Source organism: Oncorhynchus tshawytscha, linkage group LG17 (assembly GCF_018296145.1).
Source record: "Oncorhynchus tshawytscha isolate Ot180627B linkage group LG17, Otsh_v2.0, whole genome shotgun sequence".
Taxonomy (NCBI): Eukaryota; Metazoa; Chordata; class Actinopteri; order Salmoniformes; family Salmonidae; genus Oncorhynchus; species Oncorhynchus tshawytscha.
The window spans coordinates 22,862,414-22,878,883 of NC_056445.1; the positions used below are offsets into that span (position 1 = coordinate 22,862,414).

At 43.2% G+C, this 16,470-nt stretch overlaps 2 protein-coding genes across 5 annotated transcripts; both read left to right on the plus strand.

Moving 5' to 3' along the window:
- The first annotated feature begins 473 nt into the window (after positions 1–473).
- LOC112234240 (malonyl-CoA-acyl carrier protein transacylase, mitochondrial-like) lies at positions 474–2,855 on the plus strand. Its single transcript, XM_024402293.2, is given in 6 exon segments — positions 474–1,105; positions 1,325–1,380; positions 1,382–1,410; positions 1,508–1,725; positions 1,935–2,057; positions 2,332–2,855. Coding segments are annotated over 6 exon segments (1,188 nt in total). The 5' UTR covers positions 474–616; the 3' UTR covers positions 2,605–2,855.
- A 2,920-nt stretch (positions 2,856–5,775) lies between these two features.
- On the plus strand, positions 5,776–16,363 carry LOC112234239 (probable tubulin polyglutamylase TTLL1). 4 transcript variants are annotated; one of them, XM_042300466.1, is made up of 11 exons: positions 5,788–5,883; positions 5,992–6,071; positions 6,322–6,453; positions 6,879–7,087; positions 7,348–7,528; positions 9,398–9,535; positions 10,323–10,431; positions 10,580–10,723; positions 11,358–11,444; positions 12,719–12,882; positions 14,457–16,363. In XM_042300466.1, exons 3-11 carry the CDS (start codon positions 6,341–6,343, stop codon positions 14,587–14,589), a joined length of 1,278 nt encoding a protein of 425 aa, XP_042156400.1. In that variant the 5' UTR covers positions 5,788–5,883; positions 5,992–6,071; positions 6,322–6,340; the 3' UTR covers positions 14,590–16,363. The 4 variants fall into 4 exon arrangements, with proteins under 4 accessions (XP_042156399.1, XP_042156397.1, XP_042156400.1 ...); XM_042300465.1 differs by having other exon boundaries at positions 5,776–6,071; positions 6,320–6,453; XM_042300463.1 differs by having other exon boundaries at positions 5,776–6,071; positions 6,324–6,453.
- Positions 16,364–16,470: the final 107 nt, after the last annotated feature.

Genomic DNA, 16,470 nt, shown 5'->3' on the forward strand with positions numbered 1-16,470 from the left:
TATAGAAGGGTAGTTAGTCAGTGGACATTATGAACCTTGTTTGAGTCCAGTAGGTAATATGACCAATGAGCTATTGAAATTCAAAAATGTAAATAAATAATAAAAAATAGTGCGAGATATAAATTGACAAAAAATAAATGTGTGCAATGTGTGTCTATGCCATCGGGTTAGCTAGAACCAGTTTTGAACATTTTAGGAGTAATGGTTAAATAGCTATTGAAATTTGAAAAACTTGATTTGTCACTATGTTGACGGTCCAACAGGCGAATAGCCAACCTGTAACTGTCTTTACCTCGATTGTTTCGATAGCCAACAGAAGTTGAACATATTTGTTTGTGTAGGTAAATAGGTCTACCAAGCAATGGAGAAAATATTCAAACAATCACTTGCAATATTTCTAACTAAAGATTACTATTTCAATATGAGTATTTTTGACGTCTTGTGATGTTTTTGTGTGATTTCTTGTGAATCTGCAACACACCCTCCCAAGCAATATGGCTGCGCCCAGCGCCAATTGATGGTCTCACCGAGTATATAATATGAGTTCCTTGAACTTATATAAACCTGCGAACCACTTTGGTGGACACCAAATTTAGAGATTGCATGTGGCAATACTATGCACATTAATGTCGTGGTCCTGCGAAAAGGTTTATCAATCAACATGAGTGGCGCTACCCTACACAACATGATGAGGATACCCTCAATAACGGAGCTTAGGTCATTTCCCTTCTTGTGCAGGAAAGTGTCAAACAACCCCCATCAGCATGGCTCCCAGAACGGGACACAAGCATCACCCGAGACCAAACTCCTGGAGAATGAGCCCACGGAGGAAGAGCAACAGAGACCCAAAAAGAAACCGAGCGAGTGTTCTGTGCTGCTCTTCCCCGGGCAGGGGAGTCAGTTCGTGGGTATGGGTCGCGGGCTTCTGAAATACAGAAACGTCAAGGACATGTTTGGCGTCGCGCAGAAGATACTGGGCTACGACTTGCTGCCTCTGTGCCTAGATGGACCAGAGGAGGAATTGATGAGGACAGTCCACTGTCAGCCCGCAGTGTTTGTCACATCACTGGCAGCTGTGGAGAGGCTGAACCACGAAAATCCAGCGGTAAGCCACATAGTAGTTGCAATGTCTGTAGCCGCTTATGCGCCGATGCTGTGTGAGTTGCATGATATTTAAAGTTACAAGTGTGCATTTAATGGCAAAGTATACATTAAATATATGTTTAACTATACCCCCTAAGACACCCTGATGTTTTATACCAATAATATTATTGTATTTCTCTACAAACATTTTGTCATCATATGCGACCTCATCCATCTCAAGGCCATTGAGAATTGTGTGGCTGCTGCAGGATTTAGTGTGGGAGAGTTTGCAGCCCTGGTTTTCTAGTGCCATGGATTTCGCAGAAGGTGAACCTCAATAGTCTATCCAATGTTGTGCTATACTTAATTATGAACGGACGGTAAACAATTCTAAGTCGCCATAGTTTTCTCTTTCATCCTACAGCCCTGTATGCAGTGAAGGTGCGGGGAGAGGCCATGCAGAAAGCGTCAGAGCTGATCCCTAGCAGCATGCTGTCGGTAATGGGACGGCCCCAGGCTAAGTACAAACATGCCTGTTTGCAGGCCAGGGAGCACTGCCTTAGCCTGGGCATCAAGGAGCCCGTCTGCAGCGTGGCCAACTACCTTTTCCCCGACGGGAGAGTCATCGCTGGCCACAAAGAGGTAGTGGATGGATGGGGAGTCATTATTCTTTGGAGTTGGGTCACTCTCTTGGGCCACAACATCCTGGCTTTACGTACCTCACATTTATTTGAGATCAGAGTCAAGCAGGCTACAGGCCTACTTCTCAGATATCTAAATGGGTTAGGGGAATGGACTAGTGGTGGAATTGGGAATGAGTCAGACACTTCCTCCTGTCCTCCCTCCCTCAGGCACTGGACTTCCTACAACAGAACACGAGGAAACTTCACTTCCTGCGTGCGCGGCCGCTCCCGGTGAGTGGGGCTTTCCACACAGCACTGATGGAGTCTGCCACCGAACCGAACTTCAATCAGGCAATAATATATTTTCAATTTCCAGTTGGTCAATGTACTGTGCAGCCAGGACGTTACAATACACAACATACGTCAAGTATAGAATATCTCCAGTTGTTGGTTGAAGTATGGTGGAGTTTACAAGATTTGATTCCTAACATGGGCCACAGACAGATTGTCAATTGTATAAGTCTGGTTAAAAACATTTACAGTTTCCCTCCATAAATGCCAAAATAAATGTAAAGGAGTGGAAAAATCCTTTACCAAACCCGTCTCTCTACCCATCCCAACTTAGGTACGTCGGCCCGAGATCAACGTGTACTCCAACGTGGACGCCAAGCGCTACATGCATGAGGGCCACGTGCGCAGGCAGCTGGCCAAGCAGCTGGTGTCGCCTGTGAAGTGGGAGCAGACCCTCCACGAGGTGTTCGAGAGGACCCAGGGTCAGAGCTTCCCACACACCTACGAGGTGGGCCCCGGGAAGCAGCTGGGGGCCACGCTGCAGAAGTGCAACATGAAGGCCTACAAGAGCTACACACACGTGGACGTCACCACCCACGATGACTGAGAGGATTATGGTCTGAGGAATAAGACCAGACTCATGGATTTGTGAAGAGACTCGTATCAATACAGTACAGTCTACATACTGTACAGTATACACCCATTGACAATCACCCAAAATGAGTAAAACAGTACTAAAGATATTGACACACATACATTACCTACAGTATACTTCCTTCAATGTGACAGAAATGACTCTGTCCATATGAACTCATTCAAGTGACTTTGCACCAATAAATAAATACCTGGTATTTATGAGTCAAGTCAGTTTGGTTTTTCTCAAGTTTAATTTTTTCTCAAGTCATTAAAAAAATCATTTTCCAGTGTCCATTTAATGGTGTAATAAGCTACATAAGATAGTTGTGGCAATTAAATGTCTAACCAGTAACAGGCTCAATCTTCATAGAAAAAACTGCAGACCAGCAACAGTATTTAAAACATGCATTAGTTGATAAGACTATAAAAACTGTGATCCAGCACAATCAATTCAATAACACACACGGTATTTCTTTTTTCTTAAAGTCTATAGTAAAAATGGTTTAAAAATATCACTCAATTAGGAAATTGTCCAACATAGAACATTGTAGCCAGAAGTCCAGCCAAGGCCCCCCTCAGTGCAATGGTTAGCCTTTCTACTCCTTCCACAATGCAGTGCAAATGGTTGCCGTGGCCACCAGTGCCACAGTGGCAAGCATTGCTTTGGCCCAACCAGGGCAGTTAGCAGGTTGAATACTGGAAACCTGTGTAGGGGCAAGGGACAACACATGAGTAGTAAGAGACGTATCCCCTACCCCCAATGCATATGAGATGTGAGGAAAGTAGATACTGTAGGTATATGTAATATGTTGTTGGCTCTTACCCAAGCCTCTGCTCTCTGTGTAGCCTGCCTGTGGACAGCGGAGGCCACGCCGGGCAAACTCTTCACTCCCCAAAGCTGTCCTTGTATCCCCCTGATAATGAATTACATGAAATCTTTGTTAACCATATTTTCATATCGCGTGTTAAATATTTCTTATGTGCAAAATAAGCACTGATTTACTAGTTGTTTGGCACAATACATCCTGGTCTTTGAGCCCTCTCACCTGTAGATGCTTCTAGTCAGGGCATGGGCAGGACTTGTCACATGAAGAGTTTGTGGCACAGGCCACTGATTAGGGTGTCTCTCTGCCCATTCACGGTCCAGTCTGTCACCCATCTCTGCCAGCTGACGACCTGTTGTCCGGGCAGCCCAGGCATGGATCCTAAAGGAGGGGCGGACAGAAATGAAGAAATGCGTTCTTTATTCCTTGAGGTAATCAGTGATTGGGTAGAAACAAAGTGTTCACTTCCAACCATTTTGCTTTCACCCATAATGTCAGATTAGTGACTACTTCAATGGAGGAAGAAATCAGGGTTCAAATACCACCTTTGAATGTCTGTTATATCATTATAAAAGATACCATGAGCCAGATATGTGTATGTGACCAGTACAATTGGATTTGATTTATGACAGAGTTTGAGTAAAATGTAACAATTTCTTATCTCGTATTGTCTGTGTAAACTGATCAAGAGGTCAGGACTGGGGTGACGTAGCCTCTACCTGAGATTCACATCAGACAGGGTGACGTTGTCCACCTCACTAGGTCCAGCCCTGAGGGAAATGGCACGGCGTCGCTGTCTTCTGTGTTCCACCATTTTGTTTTCTGATAAAGGAAAGAGTTTGCCACACGCATGTCATGAGTTTCAGTGTGTTGCACTCCTAAATTATGTTTTTTTGTGTGTGTGTTAACAGGTGAGTTATTGCACCTAGCTGTGTGTGTGACTATGGTCATAATAACTTTAATGCCCATAATTATCTACCTGTGTAAATATTGAGTCATGTGATCAGAAGTGTGTTGTCGGGGAGATTAGTCAGGTCAGTGCACACAAACTCCTCATCCTGAAAAGATGTCATCTTCAGGATTCACTGCACAGGATGGGCTCAATGAGGTTTCAAGATACAGTGTGTACGCGCGTGCGATACATAAATAAACACACGAGTGTGTGTGTGTGTGACCTACATTAGTGCATGTCAGTTTTTACTAGGAATCTCGATGTGAAACACAGGAGAGTTTAGTGTTGAACACACCCCTGGCTCTGCTCACCTGTCCCTAAGCTGTTCTGTCTCTCTGCTCACGTCCTGTTGGAGAGGTAGTCGCAATGCAAATGGTGGATTTCCATTACTCAAATCAACCAAACGGATACCATTGCAAAACAATTGCTTCTTTGTTTAGTCATCTTAAAATATACATTTGATTTTGTAATATTACATAATGTCTTTACAAATGTAATGTCTCAAACCAATCCAATGAAAGGATGGATTTGTCATTAGTCTTGCTTTAAAATAATTAGCAAATAAAAAGAAATACAATAATGTAAAATATATGTGGTAAAGATACTATGAATTATTTAACTATTAAATTAATAATAGTATTATTGCTAATAACATCATATATTCCTTAGCTCTACAGCATGATCAAATCATAACAATTGGGGGAAAATATTATTTGTGGATAGTAATGTTTGATAGGGGTTTGTCAAAACAAGGTGATGTCATCCTCTTCACCAAACAAACCTAAGGTCGATTTGAAGATCACACAAGCAAAGACAGTATAATTTGCCCCATTTCAATGTGAAATATTTAAACAATGATAAAGATCCTATCATTATTCATATTTTGTCATCGAGTTTCACATCTATGGAAGAGCAGTACTGCAGTCAATATCTGTCGACACAATGTTCCTTGTCTGACGACAAAGGAACAGGTGCATTGTAGAATAACAAAAATGTCAAATTTACCTATTTTGTAGATTAAAGTAGACGCCGCCCTGTAACGCAAATAATATGGGCATTATAGAACAATATCCTGAATATAAAAATGTTTTGAATATTTCACAGTTGTTTAAAATGTTCCTACTTACAGCAGCGTCCTTTAATCTTGTTGTTTTCAGGTAACTGCCACAATCATCATTTCAACAGCCACGCCTATGGCAGTTACACCAGGAAGATCCTTGAGGAGTGTTTCTCTCAACAACCACTAGAGGGCATCATGAGGCGCAAAATGTCCCTGTGTGCTAAAAATTGGACCATGTGCATTTAGCGCCACCCTGTGGTGGAACGAGCGGGGAATATTTGACAGTTCGACCCGTCGTCGGTTGCTAGGTTATTCACCCGGAAGAGCACGGTATTCATCTGCCAGCTGACTGGGATGGATCGATAAATCAAGATAAGAGATAACTAGCATCCACCCTTTTAGCAGATTACATGGGTGAAGTCAATAAATTGAGGATTTCTCCTTTATAATTTGCATTAAATTCCCCTGGAAGGCGATTGAACCAGACATCACGATTGGATGAAAAATCATTCTCCTTTGCAGGTGTCTCAGGCAGGGTGGATCCAGCTAGCTGGGGCTGATGACCGGTTGTCTGACAAGAAGATTAGAAGATCGATTTCCAGGTAGCTAGCTAAAACTGTTATTTGGTGTGGAAGGATACATAGATACTTATCTAGCTAACATAACGCGATTGTGTTCAATGATTTACAGTACACCAAAATGCTACCAAAAGATAGTTGTGAATATAGCACATGAATTCAGTGTTTTTGCGAGATAGCTAACAGCAGTGGCTCATCATGGTCAAAACAATAGACTATTAACGTTAGTTATACCTATGTTTATTACACGTGTGCGTGTGTGTGTGTGTGAGAGAGAGACTCTAGGAGGAACCATGGCTAATAAGGTGAAATGGGTGACCGACATTGAGAAATCCGTACTCATCAACAACTTTGAGAAGAGAGGATGGACTCAGGTCACAGAGAACGAGGACTGGAACTTCTACTGGTAGGCTGTCATTAGAGCTATGGAGCTTTCTCTGAGTGACAATACACAGTGGGTGCTTATGAATATCAGTGTAGCACATACAGAGATCAGGGTCGTGTTCAGTGGGCACAAAACGGGAGAGAAGAATGCTTTGAAACAGGCGTTACTACTTGGTCTTGTCCAATAAAAACACTCACCTTCTTTTTTAAACGTTTTCTTTTATTTGTGCATACTGAACACAGCCCAGGACAACATAAAATATATTGCTTCAGGGGTAAATTAGACAAACTGCAATGATGTGTAACTGTAAATAACAGATAATGTCATTCAGAAAAACAGAAATTCCTGATTAATCACAAAAATCCCATCCCTGACTGATTACCCCCCGCGAATCTCCATCAGTCTTGGAGAAACCCTGTTTATGATCCGTCTATGCCTCCCTATAGGATGAGCGTCCAGACTATCCGGAACGTGTTCAGTGTGGACACGGGTTACCGTCTCTCGGATGAGCAGATGGTCAACCACTTCCCCAACCACTACGAGCTGACCAGGAAGGACCTGATGATCAAGAACATCAAACGCTACCGCAAAGATATGGAGAAGGAGGGAAGCCCGCTGGCAGAGAAAGACGAAAACGGGAAATACCTTTATTTAGGTGGCAGTTATGAGCTTTCCCGTACACGCACACTGCTTACTTACAGTATATGTAAATACATGTGGATGTAAGATACATTTCAATTTCAGTTGCACCTGCTACAAGGGGCTCTGACTAGAAGTGGCCCTTTTTTGGAGTCTTGGGCAATAATACTAAACTCACTCATTATTTTGTGCTGTTAAACAAATGTCATCAATATCGTCCTTTCATATTTCTCTGCGTTTTTACACTCCCTCTCTCCCTCTCTGGTTGTGACCCAGACTTTGTGCCGGTGACGTTCATGCTTCCGGCGGATTATAATCTGTTTGTGGAGGAGTTCCGTAAGAGTCCTTCCAGCACGTGGATAATGAAGCCGTGTGGGAAGGCTCAGGGAAAAGGCATTTTCCTCATCAACAAACTTTCCCAGATCAAGAAGTGGTCCCGAGACAGCCGTACCTCTACGTGAGTGCTGACACACACACCCACAACCACACCCACAGATACATACAGTTGAAGTCGGAAGTTTACATACACCTTAGCCAAATACATTTAAACTCAGCTTTTCAAAACTTCTATAATTTAATCCTTGTAAAAATGCCCTGCCTAAGGTCAGTTAAGATCACCACTTTATTTTAAGAATGTGAAATGTCAGAATAATAGTAGAGAGAATTATTTTTTCCAGCTTTTATTTCTTTCATCATATTCCCAGTGGGTCAGAAGTTTACTTACACTCAATTAGTATTTGGTAGCATTGCCTTTAAATTGTTTAACTTGGGTCAAATGTTTCGGGTAGCCTTCCACAAGCTTTCCTCAATAAGTTGGGTGAATTTTGACCCATTCCTCCTGACAGAGCTGGTGTAACTGAGTCAGGTTTGTAGGCCTCCCTGCTCACACACGCTTTTTCAGTTCTGCCCACAAATTTTCTATGGGATTGAGGTCAGGGCTTTGTGATGGCCACTCCAATACCTTGACTTTGTTGTCCTTAAGCCATTTTGCCACAACTTTGGAAGTATGCTTGGGGTCATTCTCCATTTGGAAGACTCATTTGCGACCAAGCTTTAACTTCCTGACTGATGTCTTGAGATGTTGCTTCAATATATCCACATAATTTTCCTCCCTCAGGATGCCCTCTATTTTGTGAAGTGCACCAGTCCTTCCTGCAGCAAAGCACCCCCACAACATGATGCTGCCACCCCGTGCTTCACGGTTGGGATGGTATTCTTCGGCTTGCAAGCCTACCCTTTTCCCTCCAAACATAACGATGGTCATTATGGCCAAACAGTTCTATTTTTGTTTCATCAGACCAGAGGACATTTCTCCATGTGCAGTTGCAAACCGTAGTCTGGCTATTTTATGGTGGTTTTGGAGCAGTAGCTTCTTCCTTGCTGAGCGGCCTTTCAGGTTATGTCGATATAGGACTTGTTTTACTGTGGATATAGATACTTTTGTACCTGTTTCTTCCAGCATCTTCGCAAGGTCCTTTGCTGTTGTTCTGGGATTGATTTGCACTTTTCGCACCTAAGTTCGTTCATCTCTAGGAGACAGAACGCGTCTCCTTCCTGAGCGTTATGATACTATTGTTTGTACAGATGATCATGGTACCTTCAGGCATTTTTAAATTGCTCCCAAGGATGAACCAGACTTGTGGAGGTCTACAATGTTTTTCCTGAGGTCTTGGCTGGTTTCTTTTTATTTCCCCATGATGTCAAGCAAAGAAGCACTGAGTTTGAAGGTAGACCTTGAAATACATCCACAGGTACACCTCCAATTGACTCAAATGATGTCAATTAGCCTATCAGGAGCTTCTAAACCATGACACAATTTTCTGGAATTTTCCAAGCTGTTTAAAGGCACAGTTAACTTAGTGCATGTAAAGTTTTGACCCACTGGAATTGTGATACAGTGAATTATAAGTGAAATAATCTGTCTGTAAACAATTGTTGGAAAGATTTCTTGTCATTCACAAAGTAGATGTCCTAACCGACTTGCCAAAACTATAGTTTGTTAACAAGAAATTTGTGGAGTGGTTGAAAAACGGGTTTTAATGTCTCCAACCTAATTGTATGTAAACCTCCGACCTGAACTGTATACACACACACACACACACACACACACACACACACACACACACACCTCTACTAACTACTGATAAACATGTCCTGTGTGTGGCTGCCAAAGGTGAGTCTTTGCTTGCATTTGCATTGTTCACAGTCAGTCTTATGTCATACAGGTAGTATTACCCCACTACTCTTAAATCTGCTGTTCTCAACACCGTTGTCCGTAGATGAGATAGATAAATGACTGATGCTCTGTTTCCTTTGTTTTTGATAGGTTTGTAGCGGCCTCAAGTGGCAAGGAGGCCTATGTCATCTCTCTGTACATCGACAACCCACTGCTGATCGGAGGCAAGAAGTTTGACCTGCGTCTCTATGTGTTGGTTACCACCTATCGACCTCTCAAGTGTTACATGTAGGTTTATGATTAACCTGAAGCCTACAGCCCGGTTTCATTTCCCTCAAGTCCTACCGCTCTGAAATGACTGGATAGGTGATAGGTAATAGATAGATAATAACTTAATTGTCCCTATACTAATAGAAACATAGACAGTTACATGAAATACAAATACATCATTATAAACAGTGCAGTATGCATATACTTTTTCATAATTCTGTAATTATGAAAAAGGTGTACATGTGGATGTATTTCAAGGCCTACCTTCAAACTCAGTGCCTCTTTGCTTGACATCATGGCAAAATCAAAAGAAACCAGCCAAGAATTTTTTTTTCTTCCTGAAAGGCCGCTCAGCAAGGAAGAAGCTAGTGCTCCAAAACCACCATAAAAAAGCAGTTTGCAACTGCACATGGAGAAATGTCCTCTGGTCTGATGAAACAAAAATAGAACTGTTTGGCCATAATGACCATCGTTATGTTTGGAGGAAAAAGGTGAGGATTGCAAGCAGAAGAACACCATCCCAACCGTGAAGCACAGGGGTGGCAGCATCATGTTGTGGGGGTGCTTTGCTGCAGGAGGGACTGGTGCACTTCACAAAATAGATGGCATCATGCGGAAGGAAAAGTATGTGGATATATTGAAGCAACATCTCAAGACTTCAGTTAAAGCTTGGTCGCAAATGAGTTTTCCAAATTCTGTAAAACATTAATAAAGGATATTGCCACTAGGATAAATGATAACTTCAGCATTTGATCAGTTCAATATTTGACAATTTGGTCCATTTGGACCTTTGTGTTGCTTCCAGGTATAAACTGGGTTTCTGCCGGTTTTGCACAGTGAAGTACACGCCCAGCACTAGTGAACTGGACAACATGTTTGTGCACCTGACCAATGTGGCCATTCAGAGACATGGGGTAAGTGTGTGTGTGTTGTCAAGACAGATAACATATACACAACACACTAAATGGGCCTAAAACAGGCAGAAATGGCTCCTACATAAATATATGAGTTTCTGTGTGTATATATTTCTACGTGTGTACAATACATCTATACACGTTGCAGGATGACTATAACCATGTCCACGGTGGGAAGTGGACGGTCAGTAACCTGCGTCTGTACCTGGAGAGCACTAGGGGGAAGGAGGTGACCAGCCGACTGTTTGACCAGATCCACTGGATCATGGTGCAGTCCCTAAAGGCTGTCGCTGTGAGTGGTCACACACACATACGGAAACAAAAACGTGTTCCCCATTTTATCCCTGCTGTGTTGCAGCTGCTCTTCCCTTTTTCACTCCTGTCCCACACACTCAACACACTAACTTCCCTTTCCCCTCTAAACACGCTCTCTCTCCCTCTCTCTCTCTCTCTCTCTCTCTCCTCTCTCTCTCTCTCTCTCTCTCCTCTCCCTCCCTCTCTCCCACTCCCTCCCTCTCCCTCTCTCTCTCTCTCTCTCTCTCTCCCTCTCCCTCTCTCTCTCTTCCTCTCCCTCTCCTCTCCCTCTCTCTCTTCCTCTCCCTCTCTCTCTCTCTCTCCCTCTCCCTCTCTCTCTCTCTCCTCTCCCTCTCCCCTCTCTCTCCCTCTCTCTCCCTCTCTCTCTCTCTCTCTCTCTCTCTCTCTCTCCCTCTCCCTCTCCCTCTCTCTCTCTTCTCTCCTCTCCCTCTCTCTCTTCCTCTCCCTCTCCCTCTCCCACTCTCTCTCTTCCTCTCCCTCTCTCTCTCTCTCTCCCTCTCCCTCCCTCTCCCACTCCCTCCCTCTCCCTCTCTCTTCCTCTCCCTCTCTCTCCCTCTCTCTCTCTCTCTCTCTCCCTCTCTCTTCCTCTCCCTCTCCCTCTCTCTTCACAGCCCGTCATGAACAATGATAAACATTGCTTTGAGTGTTATGGATATGACATCATCATCGATGACAAGCTGAAGCCATGGCTCATTGAGGTGAGGCGCCCACCCACACACAGTGTAATTACATGACATAGGCAAAAATAACGTGAAGTACAAAAAGTCTCTCTTATTGTGAACATGCTATATATTTACTCACAAAGTCTAGTTCCTACTAAGATGACCTCGTGTCAAAAGGTTTTCTTTGTTCTGCATTGCTTGTGAAGGGAAACCAGTGCTGCGTTCCTTTCTCTGTCTAGCAAGTTTAATGTCCTTAGGGTTGACTTTTCTCTCTCTCTCTCTGTGTGAGTGTTTGTATATGTGTGTGTGTGTGTTTGTGTCTGAGGTGTGTGCTTGTGTCTGAGGTGTTTGACTAAAACCTGCTCACGGCAATGTACAGGAAACAAACTGTACTCTGGTTCACCAGCAGTTATGTATGTTTTTAGGATTTAGGAATGTCACAATGTAACAATTGTCTGTTGTTATGACTTTGTAAACTCCTTCAATCTTCTCTATCTGCCATTGTTTGCATACTGAGTTGTTTACTTTCTATTGGTTTCTCACTGTGAATGTCTGGCTGAGTACATGAAGTCAAACATTCTCGGAGGGTACTAGGGGAATTCAACTTTTGACTTGAACAGGAATAAAAACAGGTCTATTTTGGTAGATCGTTTAAGTTTCCCTGGTCCCGTATTCACTAAGCGTCCCTGTGTGTAGGAGTGCTGATCCGCTGTGAGATCCTCTGGTACAGCCACCCGGGGCAGAATAGCCAGTATGCCTATGCCAAGCCCTCATTAATGTCTATTGTAGAATAACAGCTGAGGAACCAACCTGCAGCAGTCTCTCAGTCTGCAAGGGCTGGGAAACAAGGGAGCAATTCCAACCAAGCTTTGTGTGTGTGTGTGTGAATTCCAACCAAGCTTTGTGTGTGTGTGTGTGTGTGTGTGTGTGTTCATGTCTTTCTGGGATTGATCTCTCTTTTTCTTTTTCTCTCTCTTAGCTGTCCATGTGAGTGTCTGTGTGCCAATATATTTACAACCCACACCCACCGTTGCTGCTAATACATTGTCCGTGTGGTACATTTCCTGCCTGATAAGCAGCTCCCAGTTCCTATGGGGACCGATAGGAAATGAAAACAGTGAAATAGTGAGGTCATTCCTGCCTGCTACTAGTCTCCAGTACTTTGTACTCTACTCATACTCAGGACAGAACTTTCCATGCTGGCCCGTGTGTACATAATGACTAATGCTTATCCTGACCTGTGCTCTCTGCTGTGTGTGTGTGTGTGTGTGTGTGTGTGTGTGTGTGTCTATTCCGCGTCTGTCCTCCAGGTCAACGCTTCTCCGTCGCTCACCTCCAGCACAGCCAACGACCGGATCCTGAAGTACAATCTGATCAATGACACTCTCAACATCGTCACACCCAACGGGGACATTCCCGACTGCCGCTGGAACCGCAGCCCACCCCGAGAGGCCCTGGGCAACTACCAAGTCCTGTGAGTGACAGCCCCCTCCTCCTATCACAGCGCTCGAGGGAGAAAACAGGCCTGAGGCGTGTTCAGCAGGACGCAGCGTTTCGGAATATTTAGATAGAAATATGCTATGCTTCTCTGACATTTAGAATTGGGAATCAAGTCGGATCTAATCATGGCATTTCTATCTGCAGCATTTGACAACATTTGACTACGGAACTTGGCCCAGGGTAAAAAAACACACTATTTGTTTTTTTAAAATCAAATAGTGGAGTGCCAGATGGGCAGGGTTTGACGTTTTGGAACTATTGGTCCGTCAAGCCAGGATTAACAGTTAAAGAAAATATCTCTAACTGTGAACTGATTTAGGATCAGATGAACTGAAACAAGCCATCTACGATTCACCGCATAGCAGCTTCTAGTCTTTGTTGCTAGCTATCTGACCGATCAGAATGACAACACACAGCCTTTTACCTCAGAGTTACATTTTTGTTGTGATGTTATTACTATATTGTCTTTATACTTCCTATATCTGGCATCTTTACTTATTTTATGAGTTGGAGAACACTTTGGGAGGGATCTTAGACCATTCCTACATACAGAATCCACAGGAGGTTGGTGGCACTATAATTGGGGAGAACAGGCTCTTGGTAATGGCTGGAGCAGAATGAGTGAAATGGTATCAAAACCATCAAACACATGGTTTCTATTTATTCTGTTCCAGGTGTTATTATGAGCCGTCCTCCCCTCAGCAGCCTCCACTGACAGAATCTTTCCAGATTCTTGATATACTTCGTCTGCGCTTATAGACTGCCCTCTTCAATTCAAACCACAGCTTTTCAATAGGTTTCTACTTTTGATTTTGGGGCCAATGAACCATTTCTTTGTGGATGTTGATGTGTGTTTGGGGTTATTGTCTTGCTGGAAGATCCACTTGCGGCCAAGTTTCAGACTCCTGGCAGAGGAAACCAGGTTTCTGTTAATAATATCCTGATACTGGGTAAAGTTCATGATGCCGTTGATTTTAACAAGGACCCCACGACCAGTGGAAGCAAAATAGCCCCATAAGATACACCACCAAACTTTACAGTAGGTACTGGGTTCTTTTCTGCTCATGCATTCTCATTTAGACGTCAAACCCACCAATAGTGTGCGTGGCCAAAGATCTCTATTTTTGCTCATATTTATCAAGGGTGTCAATAATTTCATGCCCCACTGTAGCTCTTACCAATACTCTGTCTTACACATACACTCTTAGAAACAAAAGGTGATATCTAGGACCTAAAACTGTTCTTCGACTGTCCACATAAGATAACCCTTGGAACACAAAAGAGTTCTACCTGGAACCAGGAAAGGTTCTACCTGGAATCAAAAAGTGTTATCCTATGGGGGCAGCCGAAGAACCCTTTTGGAAGCATTTTCTAAGAGTGTGCTCTCTCTCTCTATCCTCTGTCTCTCTCTCTATCCTCTGTCTCTTCCCCTCCCTTCCTGCCTCCGTCTCTCTCTCACTCACCACTCTCTCCCTCCCTGCCTCTCTCTGTCTTCCCCTCCGTCCCTGCCTGTCTCTCTCTCCCTCCCTCTATCTTTCCCTTCCTCAGGTACGACGAGGAGCAGGCGCTGAGCGAGAATGTAGAACGTGACCTACGGAGTCGCTCAGGCCAGTCGCTGGGGTCTAAGGGAATGGCGAAGGGGGGCACAGGGCCTCGCCCAGCTGCCGCCACCTGGAAGTGAGGTGGTAATGTCCAACGCCTCACTGTGCCTCACTGTCCCTTCACTGACCTCTCACTGACCTCTCGTCGCTCTTCCTGTGTCATTCATGGGGGAAAGTGGGTCGGGGGCAAGGGACGACCCAGACAGAGGGATGGAAGGATGACAGGGAGGGAGAGGACCCAGTAAGCTCTGAGGACCCTACCATGCATCACAAGCAAGGACACATGTGTGTCAGCAAAGAAAGGATCACACACACTCACGTTTAGCAGAAGCTCTGTATAATACACCAAATTATAGCATTTATCAACCTTTTACATAACAATGGGAAGGGGACGTTCTCTGATGACTGTTAGAGCATTTCAATCAATGCACATGTTTGAATAATGTTTTCATATATTGTTGTGGAATTGTTTTACTTTAATGTTTTTTATGTTTTCAAGCAGAATATTTGCTAGGTTAAGACACATCGGCGTGTGTAATTATTCTGTTAATGTCTGAAAACCGACAGGATCCACCTCTTTATTTTGAAATGTATGACCAGAAAAGCATTTGCTTTTTGTTGACTGTATAAAACATAGTGTAATGGACAATGCTAACAACAAACAGAAGTAAGACTGGAAAGTGAGCTTTGAAGCATTTGCTTTTCAAGCCACTGGAGTCGGCTTTAAAGTGTATAAGGCTACAGTATGCATAATTACTTTTACAAAACTGAGAGACTTGTTCAATGTTTGGTTATACAACTTTACTTTTTAGTTGTTACTCATAAGTTCACCTTTGGGATAAAGAAATGCTTTTACAGTTAAATATCTGGATATAAAGTGATGAGGTCAGCTCTTCAAATGTTGAAGTACCTTTCATTTTGTGTTGTGGATGACATTGCCATGCCAACAAATATTTTCCTGTGGTGTGACCTTGGAGGGCTGACCTCGAAACCAGGTTGCGTCCCAAAGGGCACCCTATTACCTATGGGCCCTGGTTAAAAGTAGTGCACTATATAGGGAATAGGGTGCCATTTGAGACACTGACCACCCAAAGGGCACCCTATTACCTATGGGCCCTGGTTAAAAGTAGTGCACTATATAGGGAATAGAGTGCCATTTGAGACACTGACCAGCACACCCTTGGTCTGCCTGTGTGTTTAAGATGATCCCATTCTGGTCACAGTGTGTGGTCACCTCGAGCGGTTGGCATACAAGAGACTAAAGCTGAAGCTGACTAAAGCTGAAGTGGCTACTGAGCTACAACAGAATGAACCATTCTGATTGTGTGAAAGTGAACCTGATGTAATAACCCATAGAGTATCTTTATTCATTTCTTATATACAGTACCATACATCCCACCCCACCTCACTATGGTCCCCAGAGTTGTTAAAGGGATAGTTCACCCAAAGGAAACCAAATGTCATTTTGTAATTTGGGTGAATTATCACTTTAACAGTCACCATTAGGTTTTGCCTTTAATGATTTGGACTTTTTTGTATAGAAGACTGTACCATGTTTTATATATACTAATATGGTGCTGCTGCCTTTGTCTTACAGATGGTTTTAGTACACAATGAAATATACTGTTACATTAAAATAACATATTTTTATGTACTTTTGACACGATTAGGTTATGCATTTCATGTCATCCTTTTACCCTCATTCTTTGTTAAATACAGTTAGCTGCAATTATATTTTTTATATACATGTACTGAATATAGGAATTATAACATGCAATGTTTTTGGTTTTTAAATGTATTAATAATTCCTGGTGCCTCAAATATCTGCATGTAATAAATCCAATTAAACAACGATTTGTTTAAATCTCTATTTTTAGGGGTCACCTGTGTGCATTAGACAGATTCCCACACCTAACACGGACTGTGTCAGAGCACTCTGAATTTGAGAGAGGTCACATTTC